This window comes from Cryptomeria japonica, chromosome 5 (genome assembly GCF_030272615.1).
Source record: "Cryptomeria japonica chromosome 5, Sugi_1.0, whole genome shotgun sequence".
Taxonomy (NCBI): Eukaryota; Viridiplantae; Streptophyta; class Pinopsida; order Cupressales; family Cupressaceae; genus Cryptomeria; species Cryptomeria japonica.
In genome coordinates, this window is record NC_081409.1 from 36,081,166 (window position 1) to 36,102,652 (window position 21,487).

General features: G+C 36.3%; 1 protein-coding gene across 4 annotated transcripts in view; it reads left to right on the plus strand.

Annotated features, from left to right (window-relative positions):
* Window positions 1-21,487, plus strand: part of LOC131057368 (carboxyl-terminal-processing peptidase 2, chloroplastic) — a 103,904-nt gene that overhangs the window by 1,584 nt on the left and 80,833 nt on the right. The window contains exons 2-8 of one of the 4 annotated variants that reach the window (XM_057991514.2): window positions 13,233-13,602; window positions 13,780-13,806; window positions 13,924-14,073; window positions 15,902-15,978; window positions 16,294-16,502; window positions 18,729-18,800; window positions 19,045-19,163. In XM_057991514.2, coding sequence (XP_057847497.2) covers window positions 13,233-13,602; window positions 13,780-13,806; window positions 13,924-14,073; window positions 15,902-15,978; window positions 16,294-16,502; window positions 18,729-18,800; window positions 19,045-19,163 — 1,024 coding nt within the window. Of the gene's footprint in view, window positions 1-13,232; window positions 13,603-13,779; window positions 13,807-13,923; window positions 14,074-15,895; window positions 15,979-16,293; window positions 16,503-18,728; window positions 18,801-19,044; window positions 19,164-21,487 lie in introns of all 4 variants that reach the window. The other 3 variants (XM_057991513.2, XM_057991515.2, XM_057991518.2) reach the window with 3 other exon arrangements.

Sequence of the window (21,487 nt, forward strand, 5' to 3'; positions counted from 1 at the left end):
ATGCTTTCACCTTGCCCTCACAGAATCTTGGTAATCTTCGATAAATATTTTATATTAAAATTTGTTAAAGATATTACAATTTCATAAATGTTCATGATGGCGTATGTCGCAGATTTATCTTGTTGGAAAAGTGGGCTTGGTGCCCACTTTGTTTGTATTTCGACTCTTAGGCACATTGCTGATTCACAAGTTTAAAAAACACTTTGGCTCTCCTTAGCTCATTCTTTGCAAAACTGCAAATCTCTCTTTGGTGGCCGCATTGCTCTCCCCAGCAACTTTTTTGGTTCATAACTTTTCTTCTATTTTGATAGCAGCCATAATGTTTTGAATTTTCTGGTAAGTGCTTTGAGGTGACACTAGTTGATGCATCTATATGTGCTTTTGTCCAACTGGTAATATTAATTGTTTTGTTGTGCCTAATCTCAAAACTTTTGTTGCCCTCAATAGCCTGCTGCTTTTGATTGTTCTCTAATTTTATTGAATATGAAGTGGTTTATATATCAGCAATTGAGGTTCAATTCCATGTGTTTGATCTGATCGATTTCTTCCCTTAAGAATCAAACTCGAGTCCCTCAATAACTGGGCTAGTTTCTGAGATTTTTTTTTTGAACTTTTTATGGTTTATGACAAATCAGTTAGAATGCACAAAGAGTTTCTTAGTTTTAGCTAGATTGGCTGTTATCATCATGTTAATGCATTTGGCGCAAGATGAAGGTGTAATCATGGCTATTTCAAGTTGGAGTGCCTCTTCCATCTGTTTACAGTGGCAATATCCACAAATCATAGAAAGTTCAGAAAACCCTATATTGGGTGGACATTTTGTGAAACAACTGCTGCGTATCATTATTCCTCTTAGCGCATGTAAAAGAAGAACTCTGGAACATAGTATGGGTATCTCTCAAAACATAATTGAATATTGTTTTTTTTCAGATGATACAGTTGTGAATGCCCTGGTAGAAATGTATCCGAATTGTGAAGTATATACAAGGCTCGTGAGTTGTTTCACAAAATGCCTCAAAATAAATGTGGTCTGATGGCTTAGTATAGTTGCAGGATTCACACACGGATTTGTTAAAAAGGCCCTAGAAATTTTAAGCAAATGAAATTAGCAAGTTTCTAGCCAAAATTTGCAACATTTGCAAGCATCCCCCCAGCTGACAGAGAAGGAAACAATATAAATTTGTTGTGCATATTTGTTAAAATGGAATAAACTAAATCCTTGTAGATTCAACTATCTAGCTTAATTTGCAATTAAACCAACATATATCAGAGCAGAAACTGACAAAAGGCAAGATACACAACTTGAAAGCATAGATTTGGAAAATGGAAACAAGCAAACATGAACTAGGACTAGGAGAAACAAAATTGTAAAATACAGGAATAAGATGCACTCGGAGAGCTATGTTAGTGACCATACACGCTTGGAAACACTTAGGAACTGGTGGTCCAAATCTTGGAGTTGCAGAAGGTGTCCCTTGTTAAATGGGTGCTCTGTCTGGTGTATGTGTCCAGACAGGGGCGCAAGAGAAATGGAAATGGTTTGGGTGTTCAGCAAGGATGGGACAGACTTACCCGTGTATAGATTAGCTCCAAATGAGCTCAAATTTTTGTTGAAGGTGATTTGTCAAGTATATAGTCTTTACTCTGTATAATTGGAATCAGGAACACGTGATACGCAAAAATATAGAAGTGAAGGCAAAACCTATGCTGACCTTGTAGGAGAAGAAAGAAATTAGACACGATGGAACATATTCACCTGATCAAGATTGGAAATGAAGATTTTTTTGGAGGTTAGGAGACTAGAGGAAGCTTCTAGCCAAATTTGGGATCTCCAACTATTGAAATGTGACAAAGTGGTACCATGTATAGTGTAAATGTCTAGATAGAGGTGCTAGACAAGTGCAAATGGCATAGACGTGTAGACAGCGATTCTAGATAGGTAGAAATGGCGTGCTTGTTCAGTGTTCTGAGTGCCTCCAAAGTTTTAGGGATGCTCTGTTTTGAACTTTTACTCACATTTCTGGTTTGGTTAACCTATCAAATACACAGATTTTCCCATAAATAACCTACAAACAAACTTGACAAAGAGACCTTGCAAAATGGTAAGAGGGGAGCCTGCCATCGTCAACTCCCTTGTGGGTTTTTTATCAAGATCCACATGGCAAACAAAAATGGTTAGACTTAGGCTATGGTAATGGTAAGGGATAATCATAAAACAAAATCCTAGGAGGATGTCATACAACACTAGGTTCAACAAAGAGATAGGAAACACACTAGGGGATGGAAAAGAAGGATCACAAAGGGGATGGAAAAGAAGGATCACAAAGACATTAGAAGGGGTTGTAAGGCTTTGGATGAGGCAAGTGGACGTGGGGACAAGGTATATGCGGACTAAGGATGATAGTGTGAGGGATTGAATGGGGAGAGAACAAATGGATAACATGGAGGAGGGCAAAGTGTAATGTCCCCAATTTGTAAGGTGACAAGTAATTAGATTTATTATTAAGTTGTCAAAAATAAATAAAATATCCAATGATGACTTTATATTAATTAATTAAATTAAATAAACAATAAAATATTATGTCACTTTATTAAATAAAGTTTTCCAATGTTCAAGTCGGCCTTATCTTCTAGAAAGTTTCTGGAGGTCTTTATAAGGAGGCTCACTGGGAGAAGTAAACCATGCTTTTGATTTGATAAACGATATTCTTTGGAGATGAAAACCTTTAGGAGTTTGTCAGAAGGGTTGGACGAAAACTTGGTTCTTCCCTAAGGGGTGGATTCGTGACAGAGTCTACATTTGTGCCAAATTTGTGAAGTCTCCATTGGAGACAAATTTGTTGCTGGGTTGTTAAGGCTGGAAATATTTTATTAAACCCTAATATTAGGTTTATTGATTTCTAAGCTTATATCGACGATTGCACTATATTGACAAATTAATAATGTGAAATCATGGCTGAGGAGCATCGCAGATAAAATTAATATTAGTGGACTGACTCTGCTATAGAGGCACCTTATAATTGTGGAGTCCAAGATTCATTTTAATATTTGTGTGGAGTGCTATGACAGGTGGCAAATCGTGGAGGAAGCTTTGAGTTAATATTTGCGATGATAGATACATCATATTGGAGCAAAGGTTATAACCATAATTGCTAGGCGGATCTGATTTTTGTGAAAATACAGAACAAGCAGAAGTCTGCAGAAAGATTTGGTATTTGGTGCGAACCCAAACACTCCTTGCATCATTTAAGTGGTACTTCCAATCTCAAAGGTGGATGGAAATGATTTGTGATGTTCTAGCTGTCGAAGGCTTATATTCATCGTAGAGGCTCGAGGAAGAACCCAAAATAATATCATGGAATTCCTCAATATGCATATAATAATAATATTAATCCCATTTCTCAAAGATATCAGGCTTTAGTCCAGGTGCGATCATTGTCCATAAGTGGCGGGAGTCTAGTGTAGGAATTGTTTGCTGAAGTGCCTCCCAGTGCTGAAGCAAACCCATATATCGTAAGTCATCGAAGATAAAGGGAGTGGCCTTCAAATGATAATCCTGTACAAAGGGCATGTGTGGTATGTTCTATATTGTTAAGAATTGAGACTGCAGTGAGCTGTAATTGTTGTGTTATTTATGCTTTGAATTGTCTGATTCAGTCACAATTTTGTACACAAGCTCTGAAAGTCATATATGTAATATCTGTAGCAAATGGAACAATAGAATTGAATCTATTATAATTTCGGATTGAATACACTCACCTGGGTCATTTGTTGAAGAAATTTGTTATTTCTCTATTATTACCATTTAGGGATATTCCAGTGGTATCAGAGCCAAACTTTTGCCAGCCTGTGGAATGCTAAGGATGACTACAAAAATGGAAGAGAGGGAAAATATGAAATAGTAGCCTCTAAAATTGCCAAATGGTTTAACAAATATCAAAGGATGAAGGACCTACTAACATTTCAGGAATATCAAAGTTTGACAAGGATTTCTATACCTGTGTACGAGGAGGTTATCAATTTTTTTTGATGATTACTTAAGTGAACTTGAGGAGGTCAAAGCTACTAAATCTTTTGACAGATACTACATAAGAAAATGGAAAGAGGAATTGGATCCTAAATCAAAAAATTAATTAGAGCTAAAAGAAGGTCAAACTGTGTCTAGTCAAGAGGGAGTTGATGCTTGTGGACATGGAAAGGTTAAAAATCTTGAGGAGCTTACCAAAGACAAACATTCTAAGTATGATGAACCAGAGTATTGTCTTAGTAACAAGTTGGATGGAGAAATCGAAATGAATAAGAGGAGTGAAGAGCTGAAGCCAGTGGAAACATTCCTTGAAGAACAAAACTCAGAAGCAATTATTGAAGTTAGGATGGAGAGTAAGAGGAATCACTTGTTTGTGATTTGCAGCCCACAATTGATCATGAAAAAGACAAAATTCAGTCAGCATGTCTAGAAGTTTGGATTCCTAACCAAACACATGAAAGCCCCAAAGAGGATGAAGCTTTCTTTACAAGTTTACTTCAGCCATATGAGGATATGGAGAAGCAGGAAACAATCCAATGTGCAGCCCTGAGTAAGATTGATTTCCCTTGTTTTGCATACATAATTGCATTGGAGGAATACTTGTTAAGATCATGTGAGGCATATTGTCTTAGAGAGCTGATTGTAGAGACTAAGAAATTGTCTAACATGAAGGTCCTTTAGTTTGATAATGTTTGGTTTGTCACAAATCACCATGCTGTTGCTTGAAGGCAAAAAACATAACATTTAAGGAGGTGCAGGTATGGACTAAGGGGGGATGTGTCACTTTCAGCTGGAGACCTCTCATAGACCAGCGCTAATGAAATAGCAACTTATATTAGAAGAAGATGCGATAAAGGTCAATGAAGACACTTTGAAGAGGTGTGAACTTTCTAATTTTCTGAATTTGACCAGCAGTCCTTGGTTATCTCATAAGTCTTGCATTGAGGACACTCAAGAGTGGTTTGATAAGTATGGAAATTCAGATTGCTCACAGTCTGATTTGGTAATAGCAGTTGAAAAGGTGCATGATGTAAATGATTCTTCTTACTATTATGATGGTGATCCCTTGAGTGAGCATGATGGTGACCAAGCTTCCAAACATAGATATTGTGGAGAACATGTCATGGAGGAAGCTGATTTGAAGAGGCATTATTATGAAGACAAATCAGAAAAGTTGTCTGTAGATAATATGCCCCATGAGTCACATCATTTAAAAGGACAATTGAAGGTAAATGAGGAAACTAATGCAAGAAGGGTAGAAATTAAGCAAGTAATGGAGGATCTTCATAGAGAAGAGGATTTAGTTTGCAACCATAATATTTTTCAGTTGCATACTTCTTTTGGATCAGCCTTTGTTGAACCTCCCAGTGAAGAAGTTGCAATGAAGGCTCAAACTCTGATCAAAGGGGAAAAGATTGTTTATACTCTTTGTGGGGCATCAAGGGATGATAGTGGTGCAATTAGGTAAGAAATTATCCTTGATTCAGAATGGAAGAGATCTCCTTGTGTCTTGACATCTCACTGTGAAGAGGGTGGTTTCTTGATTAAACACGATGCTGTCTTAATCTTAGAAAATTCTGATTTTTTGATTGTTGACAGCAGTGCTCCAGTTAGGACAGTTGGCAACCTTCTGGAGGATGGTCTTTGGTGTGGTACACACTTTGGGACAACAAAAATCAATGGCACACTTGTGAACATGACAGCGAAGAGGATGGAGGCTTGAATTAAGCTTGAAGCATGTGAGTTTCAGTTAGAGACATCTCTTGAACCAGCACTTGTTGATGACCATCCACTCATCAAAGGAGAGGTGATCAAGATCTATGATGACATCACACCAAGGCATGAGGAAAAGGCTGATTTGCTGATTTGGAACAACAGCTCCTTATCTTTAAAGAATCATGAGTTGGCAGCCTGTATACATGAAGATGCTATTGTTACGGAGATTTCCAATGTTGGCACTCAAGAATTGGGAGCCAAACATGAGGCATTTGTTATGGATCCCAGCCACAATGGGTCTGAGTTTGTGTATTTCAGTGGGGAAGATGTAAGGAAGTCACAAGGTACATGTGACAGATGGCTACAAAGAGATAGGAAGGCCAAGTGGTTGACTTCCCAAGCAAGACAACACTTACAAGAAGAACATTCTGAATAGTGTTATCTAGAGAAGAAGTATGATTCAGAAAATTTTATGGGGATATCTACTTTGCATCATAAGGTTCATGAGTTTCCTCTTTTACAGAATCCAATGAAGGCTCAAATCATAGAGAAAGATGGGTTAGTTGAGTACACATTTGGTGGATCAGTCACTAGTGTTGTATCTACACATTTAGAGGGAGGCATAAATAATTTGGCTGGGTCTGTGGTTATTCATGGAGAGTTAGATGAGGAGCTATCTCTTTTAGAAGTTCACATGGTAGAACTTACTGTTTTGGGGCCATTCTATGAAGGAGTGTACATGGATGGGGGCATTGGTGATTCTTTGATGAAGTCTAAGACTGCTCTAATTACAAGACTTTTGATACATGTCATGGAGATACGTGCTCTTGGTTGGTATGCACTTGGAGAAGTGAAGTCACAGCTGGTCTATGAACCAAAGTATGGAGGAGTTGTCATGAAGATGCTTGGTTTTGGGTTGCAAATATTTGTGTTTCAGCTGGGTTGTGATCTATGGTATACACCTGAGCATAAGGGCATCCAACCTTAATTCATGGGTTAGTACTACCTATATTGTTGAGTAATAATTGTTCTACATCGAACATGGATTTTCTTGGAAGTACTTCGAAGGCAGCAGCTGCTCGGGTGTTTTGGAGAGACATGGATCATCTCTTTATCATTTGGTATAGCATTGATGCACTATCCTTATTGGTCATTAGAAGCATTTCTTACATCATCATGCGTCTGATTTTCAGATTTATGGGTGCTGTTCGGGTTTGCACCAGCAGCCTAGGAGATGGGCTGATATGTATTTTCATGCACCTATGATGGGTATTTTCCACATCCATGGAAGATCATGTGGAGTTGGAGAGTTATTTGTCGTTGATAGCTTCTCGGGATACTTCTATCTCCTCATTTTTGTTGAATGGGATAGTGTGATGATTTGGAATCCATTAGTCAGCTTGATAGTGGGAAGCTTCCAGAGTAATAGAGTTGTAGGGTTCAATATTGCGGGTTGCATCAGAGTGGAGTAGCGGAATGATGTAGTATTTTTTAGATGGATAGTTTGGGATCCTAGTGGAGCAGTAGAAAATTGTTTGAGGACAAGCAATGTTTGGGCCGGGGGACCGTGCTGGTGTTTTTTCTTGCAATCTTCAATCCTAAGGAGGTGCGCAATACCTAAGCCATGGGATTAGGGATTTAGGACATGGGACCTGTAGTATCAACAAATCAAGGACAAGAAAAGCCAACGAACGAGGCTCTAAAAGCCTTCTGCACTTTGAGCTCCACAAGACTCAGGACGGTATTCCTAAATGGAGGCCTGATTGAATGATAAACATATGCTAAACAATGAATTTCAGACCTATGAATGTGGATGGTTCTCAGACACATGAATGATGGGTGTTTCGCAATTATCAGGTTCAAGCATAATCCCATTGCATTGAATTTAATTGAGAACAAATAATTTAAGCTTCTCCATCTCACACATGTAGAAGAATGATAGATAAAACTCTTTCACATGCATCTTCTTTATTCTTTGAACACCATGGAGATACTAGGATTGAAATAATTTAGACGATAAAGCAAAAGAACAAAGTAAAAGAAATTTTGATTTGAAGATTGTTTTTGAAAGTGCATCAGTTCCTGGAACAGATTGGTGCCTATTCTTGGGCCATTGAGTCAAACACAGAGCTGCACTAGGTTCCTACAAGCAATTTCACGCATACCAGTGGATTTCATATTTGTCAATAACTTATATTAACAAGCTCACCTATGTCTCATAAAACTCTACTTACCAATCCAAATCATGCATTCAATGTTATTGTCATATGATCAAAACAATTTAATTCACTCCTTGAGAGAATGCAAAGATCACATAACACAAGATCAGGGAAACTGAAATGACAAACTCAGATATGCCTTATATATTGAATTCATATAACATCAAACACATAACATGGAGACAGTTTTATGACTCTGTTATTTACACTGCAAACTGGTATCATTTGCTCATAGGAAAGCTCTTACAATCTGGAAATTTTCATCCACAACCTAATTTCAGCTCTTCCCTATTCTACCCCTGCCTGATACAAAGTTTCAGAACCTTTACAATGAAAAGAAGAAGAGAATATATAGAAAAGGAGGAAACTCAGGGAGAATCTGCAACAGACACTTGGCCTTTCTCCTTCTAACTGAAAATAACTATTCATATTTCTTAATTCTCACTTCCTCATTTCACTTGTAATTGAAAATAATCTTTTATTTTCTATTCTGATTTCACTCTCTTCACTTTCAATCAAAACATTTTTTTACTCCCTTTCTTTTGGCCTATCTCGTGAATAATATCGTTAAAACAAAAAGAGAAGCACAATGCATCTAATCATTTCCTTCAACATTTACAACCATTTCACTCTCAACTTGGAATAATCATTTTACATGTGCTCTTACCTTTATTTCTGCCTAAATTCCAAACTGTTAAATAACATAGACAGGTTTACAATCTCCTGCCATCCTGTAGAATTCTTTTAGTATAATTTCCCAATATCGATCTTTACACGGAGGTGCTTCTCTAATATTCCTTGAACCACTGCCTTTTCATTCACATCTCTCAGTCTTTCAGCAACCAACATATAGCCATCCATTGCCAAATCTGCATAAGAATTTCCACACCTTCTTAACCGATCTGCCCACCTAAATAAATCACGAGTTATAAACCCATGCGTACCTAGAAGATGACCCCAATACCGTTCCCCTACTTGTAATCCTCGCTTCCTCTATCATGGCTGAAAACTCTCAGAACACATGAAGATATACATTTTACATGAAATAAATTAACTGCAGAGTATCACAAATCAGATTTATATTATTATGACATATATGAGCAATCATATCAACAGTATATGATTAATCATGTATATATATATATATATATAGTTACAATGATCCTTCGATGCCTCTCTTGGACTGTTGGGTTTACTCTTTATATCTCTCCTTTACCCTCTGTTGGTGGTGTTGAAGATTGGCAGTGTCGGTCATCACTTCCAGCCTGAGGAAGACAAATATGTAAGTGGTCTAATCAACCTAATCGGCTTAGAGGGAGTGTTGATGCTATGGTCGGTTTCCTTCAGACCGACATAGACAACATAAAGGTTGTGATAATATAATTATATTATCAATATAATTATTATATGATTATTGTGATTATATTGTGATAATATAATATAATTATATTTATTGTGACAATATTATTATTATGAGATAATATAATTATATTATTATGTGATAATATAATTATATTGTATAATTATTATGTTATATGATAATATAATAATTACTACATTATATTAATAATATTATAATTGGTTCCACTTGGAAGAGTGGCGTCCCTTGGTGAAGGGGCACCACAAAAGGTATAAAGGAAGATTAATCTTCTCTCTTGAATGAGATAGAAATACAACACACAATCTGCTATATTAAGAATAAGCAGTGCTCGGGGGAGACAATCGTTTATTGTCTATGGCTGGGAGGGCAAATCAGTGCCCGTGGTTAATCGAGCACCATAAATTCAACATGGTATCAGAGCAGGAACGAAACCCGGGAAAAGGTCCTGATACAGTAGCAACATCTGATGGAAGAGAACAGGGAATCGATCATTAAAGGAAGGCGATTTGCTTTGTGTTCAACTTAAGCCTCAACGAACTCATCTTCTGTTGCAGCTGAAGGCGGCAATTTCACCATTCTGTTGTATCGGAGGCAACAACTTTGGACCTCTGCAATTTGGAAGACTGTATGCAACGACTTCCAACCTGCCTTCATTTACAAAGGCGACCTTCGAAATCATTGTGACAGCGATTCATGTTTGCAAAGGCGATGATTGATTGATGGCAAATTCATGAAAGGGAGGTGGTTCTAATATAAGACACAACGACTACATTCAAAGGCGTTGATTCCAAATCTTCGGTGCATTTCATCTAACAAATAAGCGACTTGGTAAGACAGCGAACACACAGAAGGTGACGGCTGATGGTTTAAGTGCCACAGATTTGATTCCTTTGGACGAACATGTCATTAAATTCGCGACTTGGGGCGGTGCAGGAGGCGAATTCTTCCGATTACACCAAAATACAGGATCCGGACAAGTATGAATACACTTAGGGGATGAAACATATGCATAAATACGCATAAGGCTTAAGGCATGAAGCATAAATAAGTGTAAGGCATGAAGTCATATAAATACACACAAAACATGAAGAAGGAAATAGAAATAGACAAATGAGAAAACAGAGGATCAGCGATTAGTAAAGGCAGCAATAAACATTAATATACTGAACATTGCCTTAGTCAATGATTTAATGATGCTACGATTTAGGTAACAATTAAGAAATAATTATCATTAAGCAAAAGCTGCGAACACCACATAAACACTAACTGTTGAATGCTCATAAGTAAAGAGGCATGGTTATAGAAGGGATATAATTATAATTATTGGTTTAAGGCAGACGGCCACGATTTAAAGGGGCAACAGCGATAAGAAAGAGACGCCACTCTTGGGAGGCTTGTGACCATGGAAAAGACATAGCCCTCTGATTAACAATTGGGGAATATATATGGTTTTCTTTACTCCAGTTTGGGGGGGCTGGAAAAAAATGGGAATCTAACAGCTCAGAATAGAACTGTTTTTAAGTGACAGGCAGTATCTTTTTCTTGGTAGTATGCACGGTGATGTGCTCATCATGATGATTAAGATTTGAAGCCCGATAGTGATGGTATGCAGAATTTAATAATAATATAAATATGGATATTAATATAATGGGTATAAATATAGATATTGATATAATAATAAATATTAATATAATAATTATAATTAATATAGTATCTTTAGAAACTGCTCTGCAGTAATATATAATAATTCATATAACCAATAATTAATAAATATGGAAATGATATTTAATAGATCAGAATAAGGATAACAGATGTAATATCAATAAGATTATATACATATACATATAGGATTACATACATACATACATAGATACATACATAGATACATACATACATTATGTTATCACTGATTAGATTCATGTCAGGATAGTTTTGTCTCCTAATCAACTTAGTTTAAGTCATAAATATGTTGAGATGGATTAATTATGGTAGAATTAGGCCAAAACTTAGTAGGGGACATTACAAGGTCACAATTTTTATTTAAAAACAAGTAGGGTTAGAGGTACCTTTCACTTTGATTGAGATCCTGCAAACAAGTTAGAAATCATTTGCCATCATAATTCATAAAATAGATCTTTTAATTAGAGATCATCAAACATAAATTAGAATTATAGATCTAATCACAAGATTGTATAAATCACTTTGAGAAGGTTCAACCATAGAAGAGCTAAGGGAGTTTCGATAGGGTGCTCTAGAGATCCTCTACCCTAGGCCCAAGGGTGGACCTTATCTCTCCCTTGGTCTCATGTGATCTGTGCCATCCATATGAGGTGGAGTACCTAGTGAGGTGTTCTATACTTCTATCCTACTTCCCAAGATTGAACATTCTTAATGCACTCATTTACCATGGTAGAGAGCATGAGGAGCATTCACAATAGGGTGCCCTGGAAGTCCATCCTCTCTAAGCCCAAAGGCAGTACCCTTTGTACCCCTTTGGCCCCATGGGATTCCCCAGTCATATACCATGAAATGGCATACCCAGAAGATGACCCCAACAGTGTTCCCTTACTTGTAATCCTTTCTTCCTCAATGATGGCTTAAAACACTCCAAACACGTGAAGATATACATTTGACATGAAATAAATTAACTGCAGACTATCACTAATCAGATATTATTATGACGTATATGAGCACTCATATCAGCAGTATATGGTTAATCATGAATATGCAGAAACATATATATATATATATTGTTACAGTGCTTATTATGTTTGCACAGAAAATTCATACCGAACTGCAATGACCAGACGCAACTGCTGAGTATTGATATCTTATGAAATGTCAGATCTGAATCCTTCGATGCCTCTCTTGGACTGCCAGGTTTGCTCTTTATTTCTCTCTTTTACACTCTATTGGTGGAAGAGTCACCATCTTCATAAGAATGAGTCATCACTTTTCATTTCTGCCTCTGAGAATAATAATAAATTATTCTCCAAATTGAACTCTCTTGGATGTTCTCATTAAATAAAACCATCTCCCCTTTATATCTTCCAATGTGAGGGAGTCACACCTCTTCATCATGTCTACCTTTGTAATGGTCACAACCTTTCACAATTACCACCCTTTGAGAGAGTCACAACCCTTCATTATTTATGCCCCTTGAAAGAGTCAACCTTTCATAATTACCACCTTTTAAAAGAGTCACAACCCTTCATCATTTATGTCTTTTGAAAGAGTCACAACCTTTCTTAATTACCTCCCTTTGAAATAGTCGTATCCCTTCCTCATTTCTTCCCATTCCTTTCTTCTTTCATTAATCCTTCCTTAGTTCCCATGCTCCCTTCTTTCTTCCTTTCTCCTTGTCCCCCTCTCAAATGAGGTTCTGTTCTCCCTTTTATATCTCATGTTTAAAGGAGTCACAACTTTTCATTTCATGCCTTTTGACCACTCATTAACTTAATTAAATTTTAATTATATTTGATTTTATTCTTTTATATTTTAATTTAAATTTTATTTATATTCTTTTTTAATTTTATTATTAAATCCTATTTCAATGTGGGGACATTACAGTACATAAAGTACACATCATGCAATTTTGGATGTTATCATCTTACCCATCCCTTGGACAAGGCACCTATGGAAATTTCTATCTGATACAAGTTAGAAGATCATGCATGGGTTAAATCACATTTCTATCTTATATTAAATTTTATTGCTGTTCAACACAAATAATACATTTTGAGGTTATATGAACAAGACTACAAGTGATACTAGCTTTTCTGTTTGAAGGTTTTTGCTAAATGAATAGATCTGAAAGACAACATATGATTGATATCTTCTGTTTTTCATATCCTTAATACTTGTGTTGGATGCTTTCGTATTTGTTCAGATCTTGCTGCCAAAGTCTAAGAACTGGAAGTGGGAAGTGAGAAAACATGTACAGAACCATTTTTCACTTGACAAGACAACAAACAGATTACAGCAAAGAAATGGCATTGGGGCAAAGCTAACAAATGGGCTCTTACCAGAAATTAACCTGCAGTTTCAGGAATTTCTGAAGCATTCCTATATATTTTTTCAGCAAGGCATGCAATTATATTCAAACTATTTGGAATGTTATATTCACCCAAAAAAGTTTACAAAAGCACAAAGATGGCATAAAAGTAAGAAAAACAGGGGCTCTGTTATCCTGGTTGGATCGGTCATAACTCTTGTATTGATGATGTCAGTCTCCATAAATATCAACAGAAGTCCATCATGTGAGTACACACTAACATGGGCATATATTTTATCTTCAAGATCTTTCATCTTTGCAATTAAAATCGAAGGAGTATATTACTGAAGGGACAAACTTGAAATAATATCCTTATAATGCAATAGATATGCAAAATGGCATCACTAACAATCATCTATGCATTTATTCTCCCACTCTGAAGTGCGTGTCATGGGAAAATGCTTTACAGGTATTCAAGATGTAAACCGTTGTGGGTTTGAGTTTCTTGAAAGAAATTTTTATCCCTGAAACATTATTGTTGCCTTATCATTTTAGCAATATATTTGATTTCTAAGTTGAAATGTAGGGGCACTTACTGAGGAAAATTTACTCTTTCTGGAGGCATGGAGAACCATTGATCGAGCATATGTTGACAAAACATTCAATGGTCAAAGATGGTTTCGCTATAGAGAAGATGCACTTCGCCATGAACCCATGAATACACGTGAAGAGACATGTATACAATCTTCCCTTAACTTATGTTCTGGTTATCAAAAATTTAAGGTACATGTGCTTTTATCTTCTTCAATGTTGCCATTTTAAAACATGTTGGAATAAGATTATTGAGAGGCCATGACAGCTACGGTGCTCAATTGATGTGATGGAATTTCGGTTACCTTTGGGAACACTCTTCTGGGTTTAAGATGAGCTCAATGGGTAGGAGAATTTACCCACTCTTGTTGTAGGCCTTCAACTACCCTCAATTTGTTGATGAACATCTATTTCACCCTCTTAAAGACACCCCTGGCCTTGGAGGTGTGATAAGCATGTTCTAGGAGTGTGGACCTGCAGTTGTGGGACCTAACAGTATGGATGCCATCTCTTTGATAGATTTATATGCCTCCTATTGATTATCCAATCTAGGTCAAACTCTACAAGTGAGGGTTTCTACACCTCCCTCTTGGATGCAGGTCATGTAGAATGTTGAGGTGTTGTCTACTTTACTTGTACTGGTCAAGATTTTTTTCACAACTTTGCCCTACCATTTGGCACTTCTCATTTTATGTAACAACCTTCGGAATTGGGAACAATGACAATAATCTGATAGGTCTTCAGGTGTAATGGCCCAACAGTTCAATGAAAATAAGGTTGAATGCTAAATTACATTAATGGCAATGATGCTCATGCAATACTACAATGAATCGTTTATATTACTCAATGAAAGAATACATGATGCACAGTTCAGTGTGGGAAGATCCCCATGGATGCTATCTACAAGGATGACTGTTTATTAACCAGAACAAACTTACAAAAATGAATGGTGGGACTAAATAAGGATGCATGCTAAATTAAAATAATGGCATTGATTCAATACTATAATGAATCTTTTATATTACTTGATGAAAGAATACATGATGCGTGGTTCAGCATGGGAAGAGTCCCTTGGATGGTATCTACAAGGATGACTATAACAGGAACAAACTGACAAAACTGAATGGCAGGACTTGAGATAGAAAACATTGTGGCCACACTGAGTGCCATAGCAGCTGGACAACTGTTTGCAGCCTCATTATATCACCGACTCTTCCTATTACACATAAGCTTTATTGCATTGTCAATACGTGGGTTTTTGCAGTGGGGTGTGTATGTGTTGACTTCAGCAATATAACATAATAACAGACTTACATGTCTAAGACTTTTTTTTTTTCCAAACCAAATTCCCCATTTAAATATATAAATTGGGATTCATTTCAGGTTTAACTCTCAGATTGCTGTATTTGATCCAAACTTGTACTGAGAATTATTACCCTTAAGAATAGAGTGTTCTGCCGACGTATGCTCTCTGTACAGTATATTTCCAGGAGTTTCATTTATTGGACACAATGTTGTGCATGGACTCGGATATTTTTGTATTGCAGTAGAAACAGTTGATCAAGTCATTTTGCTGTTTCTAAACATATTGACACACACAGGTGTTCCTAAAATCCATGTTAGTAATGTTGACTTGTGGAGGTGCAAAAGGTTTGTTGATTTACTTTCTTTCTCTCTTTCTATGCTTGGATCACATTGCTGTATTGAATTTAAAAGTTAATTTATATGCATAAGTTAAGATCTCAGATTATTGAGTTTATGACCAAGTTTTCATCTTAAATGATTTTTTTTTTCAAATAAATGAATGTGTAATCCCCTTCTAGAAAGGAGTCAATTGTCTTGTTTTATTATCTAAAAGTTCACTATTTTTCTTTGACATTTTCCTGCTGATCATTTCTTGTGTGAATTTTAGAACCTTCTTCTCAGAAGAATATTCTCTATCTTGATCTTATTGAATATATGTCCAGATGCAGCAATTCGAAAGATGCTTGCAACTTTAAATGATCCTTTTACACGTTTCTTGGAGACGGAAAAGTTCAACAGTTTGCGGGTATATTTCTTTCAACTCTTTTATGTTTTGTGCTCTGTATTGCACTTCTTGCTGTTATTGTATGTATATGATATATCGTTGCTAATATAGGAGCAATTTATTAATCTTCATAGATATTAAGGTGGTTATTGGACAGTTCTTATATTCTATTCAAACACTTAACAATGTTGCATGGTATTTTTGATCGGACTTTAATGAAACTATACTTCTCAAATGTAAACCGTTATGTATTGGGAAACTCAAGAAATTTAGGACTGTGTTGTGTGTGCTAAATTGCATCAAACTAAGACATGTTGCCATTGGCTATGAAGTCAGTCTGGTACTAAGGGCGCTCTGACAGGAGTCGGTTTGGAGGTGGGATTTGACATGACTGGTGATGAAGCTTCAACTAATCTTATGGTCGTTTCACCTGTAGCTGGTGGGCCAGCAGATCGTGCTGGTATCATGCCTGGAGATATAATATCTGCCATTAATGGCACAAGCACCCAGGGCATGGGGTTATATGATGCTGCTGAACGTCTACAGTGAGTAGAGGTTTTCACTGTACAAATTTTGTATTCTGTTCTTGGTGCCATACGATGAATTCTTCTGTTAACTTATTCTTTTACAGAAAAAAAAATTAAGGGAGGGTCATATGGCATGCAACATCTGATCTTGTCATAATGTTGGATTTACTCCAAATTCTTTAATACTTTTCAAAATTTATATAATTATTATGGTAGCACAAAATTTGGCATAAAATATCATTTTAATTAACTGCTTATTAGTGGCACTAAAAGGCATAGTTAATAAAAGAAGCAAATTGATCCAGGATTGATTAATGCCGAATTTCATGAAGTGTAGAAGATACAACTTCAACTGAAATTGATAAAAGATGAATAATAGAAAAGCAAACCCTGACCGAGTTTTGAATAGCTAATTAACAATGGGGAGTAGTGTATGATGGATAGAGATATAAATCTTAACAGTGGCATAGGAAAATATAATATTCTGTTGTGAATTTAGTTTTCTGTGGAAATGATATTCAGGATCAATATTGAAAAGTTTAAACGTTTTAATAACCTAAGCAATATCAGAATTAACAATTACATTAAGATGATGTATACAAAATATGTATAATTGTTAATTTGCAGTCCAATATGAAGAGAGATGATCTCTACTTGCAAGTACAATTTCAATTAACGAGTTTATGCTGAATTTTAATTGGGTGACAAATATGCTAATTGTTTTTACAATGTCATCGATCCAAAATCAAGTTGCATTAATTAGTGGAGGATTCTATTGGGGCCACTGCCTGAGAAAGAAAACATAATTGAAACATTACAACAAGTGTAAATGTTTAAGATTGCCATAACAATTTATATGGACAGCACAAAATACCCAAAACAAGGCCAACAGAGAAGCTACCAGCAACTAAGGAGCCAAAACATGAAACAATGTTTCCAAAACATATATTAGTGGAACCATAGACACCCAAAACAAAAGGAATAGAGGTGAATAAGTTGTAGTATGCACCGTACTTTCTTTTTTTTTGGTTTTGTTTGTTTTTTGAATGCTCAATGTGAGGTTTTTGGAGATAATGCAATGATGGAATGATAGATATTTTTTTGCAATAATGCTTAGTGGAAATAAACACTAATATACTCATTATTTTAAATACCTACAAGCTGAATATTACTTTAAGATTTATTAGAGTATGGACAGTGAAATAGCAAAGAAACTAACAATACCCAGAAGGCTAAATAGCTTCAAAATAATATTACAGACATACCCAAAAGCTGCAATGCATAACAGGTCTGAAAAAAAACTCTGAACCAGAAAGGTAGGGTTTTGATAATGGCTCCAAACTCCTCCAAACTGCACTTCTCCCACAATGGCTGATGTCCTTGGCTTGTCTAACCCTAGGCTCTGCCAACCATGCCCCAAATCTGTCCAAACATTAGGCGTTTGGCTCCAAGACTCCCTATGGCCCTCCTCAAGTTGTATGGCCAGCGAAGGAGATGGTACGGCCAGCAAGCATGAAGAAAGAGCTGCAAACAATGTCTACCAATCTGCTCTTTCTTCTCATAAAATTATCAATAAGTGCTTCTCTCAAACAACCCGAAGATTCAAACTGAAAATCTCTGCAAATAAGGCTCCTATGTAGTTTCTGAATGAAATTACCTACAAATCCATTAGGAAAGATTTCTCACTTTCGCAATAGATGTGCTCTATGAAGGTTTTTGTCCTCACAAAGCCCTTGGAAGAATTCTGTTCAACCAGCAATATTTGTTTGCCCTCTCGGGTGAATAACTTAAGACATAAAGAACATAACGCAGACTAATGCCGTAAATGTCAGACAAAGTATATCAGATGTTCTATTCATAATAAGTGTATGTTACAAGTTACATTCCGGAGTATAAAAGGGTACCGAGGGGGTGCGAGCGCCAACCGTCGCACCGCAACTTGTGGGAGAATAACTGGTAGATGATGTTTGCATCTTGTAGGCCAACTGAAAGATATCTGGTTCCCCAGATTTATTTCTGTGGACCATTGTTTTACACATTTTTTTTAGGTTAAAGGGCAATTTTCATTATCCTAGTTTGTACAGGTAATGCTCATTGATGACACTTGGTTGCCATCAACACGTTTTGATTATATATGAATGGTAATGAAGTTTACTTTGTATCTTTTTGTTTTTTAAATTCATTTATTGAGCATTTGAGAAATACTTTTGTTTCTTGTGCTTTATTTTGGGGTTGATAAAACAGGGGTCCTGAGGATACGGTCGTGGAGCTAACACTCCATAAAGGAGACTCTGAATCAAGGACAATTTCTCTGAAGTGAGTGTTAGGCAGCTTGGTTTGGATATTCTTATGTGTAGTTTATTCTTTATTGTTCTTCAAGCTATATGGGGCTCTATGTTCCTGTAAGGCAATATATGAACATATATTAAATATGATGTGAAATTTTTACACATTCAACCCTTTTGTCCATTTTTATGGTTCTTGATATTAGTTTCAGTTTAACTATTTACTAATTGTAGTAGGTATGTTCATACTTAAGAACTTTGATTAAGGCTTGCAGGCGGAAAAGAATTACCCTGAACCCTGTCAGCTGGCGACTATGCAAACTCTCAAGAAATGGAAAAGAATCTTTAAGGATTGGGTACATCAGACTTGCAACTTTCAACCAGAATGCATCTGGTATGTTCGTGTGCTTGCATTAGACTTTCTATGGTATGGACCAAGAATTTTAATATATTTTTGCTAATGCTTTTCTGGACTTTCTGTATATATGTTTTCATCTGTATATATTTTGGAGATGTATTACATAGGGTAGTATATAGCTTTGTGGTCACTGTAAATTGAACTAAGCTGATGGTTATGTTTCTTTATATGCTTTATTTGAATATACATTAACTGCTTGTGAATTGGCATATCTATTCTGTTAGATAACATATTCCTGAGGCTTTTTCTCTTGTGATTGTAAGAATTCAGCAAGCAGAACAAATGGCTTTCTGCTCAACTTTGATAACATGTGGACTAAGTAAATGTAGATTAAATGTTTAACATAAACTTCAATACAATGGATAGAGTTGGGATTTGTCCCTAGTGATTAGATTCTGTAAGATGGTTACTGAGTTGTTCTTCTAATAAACAACAGTTAAAAATTTGAAGGTAATGTCGACAATGACCAATCTGTTGACATTCATACATAGTACAACATAATTGAGAATGAACGGAGGAAGGCATGGGGCATCTATGCCCTACATCAGAGTTGATTACAAGAAAATGCAAGAAAAAGTTCCTAAAGATGGGAGTGCATGGTCATTGCAGATTGGCCAGATGACAGGCTCTGCCTGGCTTCATTTAAATTGACTCCATTGATGGCAGTTGTATGTGTGTAGTCACGAAACTTAATATTGAAAGACATTATTTTGAGATCCAAGATTTCTGGATGTGTGTTCATGGGGTATATGGTAGATATCAGTTGTATCGATGGATCCAAATGGTTGGACTGGAGTCATTTTCATTTAATTGCAAAATAGCATTTTTCTTACCAGAAAAGGCAATATGGTACAGCTTTATTATAAATAGATGTTGGGCAGAAAGGATGCATACCTCACAACCAGAGAACTAAACGTCCATTGATCAAAATTGCCAAGAACCACAGACTAAAAATACAAAAGGTTATTGGAACTGTGGAATAGTGGAACCAAATAAAAATAAATAAAAACCAAGCGAGTCATCAAGATTTCATTACATAAATCATGAGCTTCCCTGCCTGAGTCAACATGTTTGATCATTCTTCTAAAAAAGGCCGACTTTAGTTTCCTTGTTCTAATATCCTATGTTACTGGTTGACACATGAAAATCCCCCAATCTGGGCCCACTTTGTTCCTGGTCCGGGTGGGTGTGGACATGGGCTTTGTTGATTGAATTCATTTTTTCTTTATTTTAATTTGGTTTTTTGCTTTTTCTTCTCTCTAAGTTTTGTTTTGATCTTCATGTTTCGTGATAAGAATTCAAAATGCCCTCACATTGTTATCTGTGCTGCTCTTGTTTCACAGAAACAATGTTTGCCTGAAGCTGATGAGTATGTTGCCTGTGCGTAAAACTGATGGTGTTTTGGTGGTGGTGTTATTCTTGTAGCACAGCTGCTGTTTTAAGTTTGTATGCTGCTTTTTCACTTTTTTTTTAGTGTTGGGCATTTGTACAGCTCTCACTATATTTTTTTTTTAGTGTTGGGCATTTGTACGGTCCAATCACCATATGGATCAATTTCATCCGAGTCAATGGCCTCGTGAAACACCCTCCACCCTTCTAACTCGAAGGCAAAGTTTGTACTGAATGAAGACAAGATCATTGAGGTGCTTTTGTGTCAATCTATTTATCTTCTTTGTGTGAATGCTCTCAAATACACACCAATTCCATTCACACACAGAAACAGTGCATGGCTGAGACAAAACATAGATGGCTATCTTTTGAAGATTAGGCATGCAAACACCAATAGTTCTCCCACCATAAATCTACAAAAAACATTTAGAAATATTAGAATTGAGAAAAAAATGTAACAATCAAGTTTGTTGTTTTTTTCTTGCGGTATTGAACTAAATTTTTTACCTGGTTGTTGTTTTCCTCTCCTATCAATTTCTTGTGAAGAGAAGAGTCTCCTCTCTGCACTCTTATAGATCTTGAACAATGAACATTTCCAAATTCATAAATATATAGTCAAAGTGTCAAACTCAATAATGAACATTTCCAAATTCCTTAATAAAGATATCGCAAATGTCAAATCTTACCTCCAACTCATCAAAAACCTTGTCTCTCAACTCAGGATTAGGTGCCATCTTATCAATGCATGCAACAACACCTTCCATGACCTCCTCATTAGCCCTAAATGAATCAAAGAAGTGGAATTTCGGGTTCAAGAAATAGGTGAAGGCATGTATTGGTTGGTGGAGTTGGTTTGTCCACCTACGATCAATGATGCGCTAAAGGATTTCACATTGTCTTGTATTTCCGCG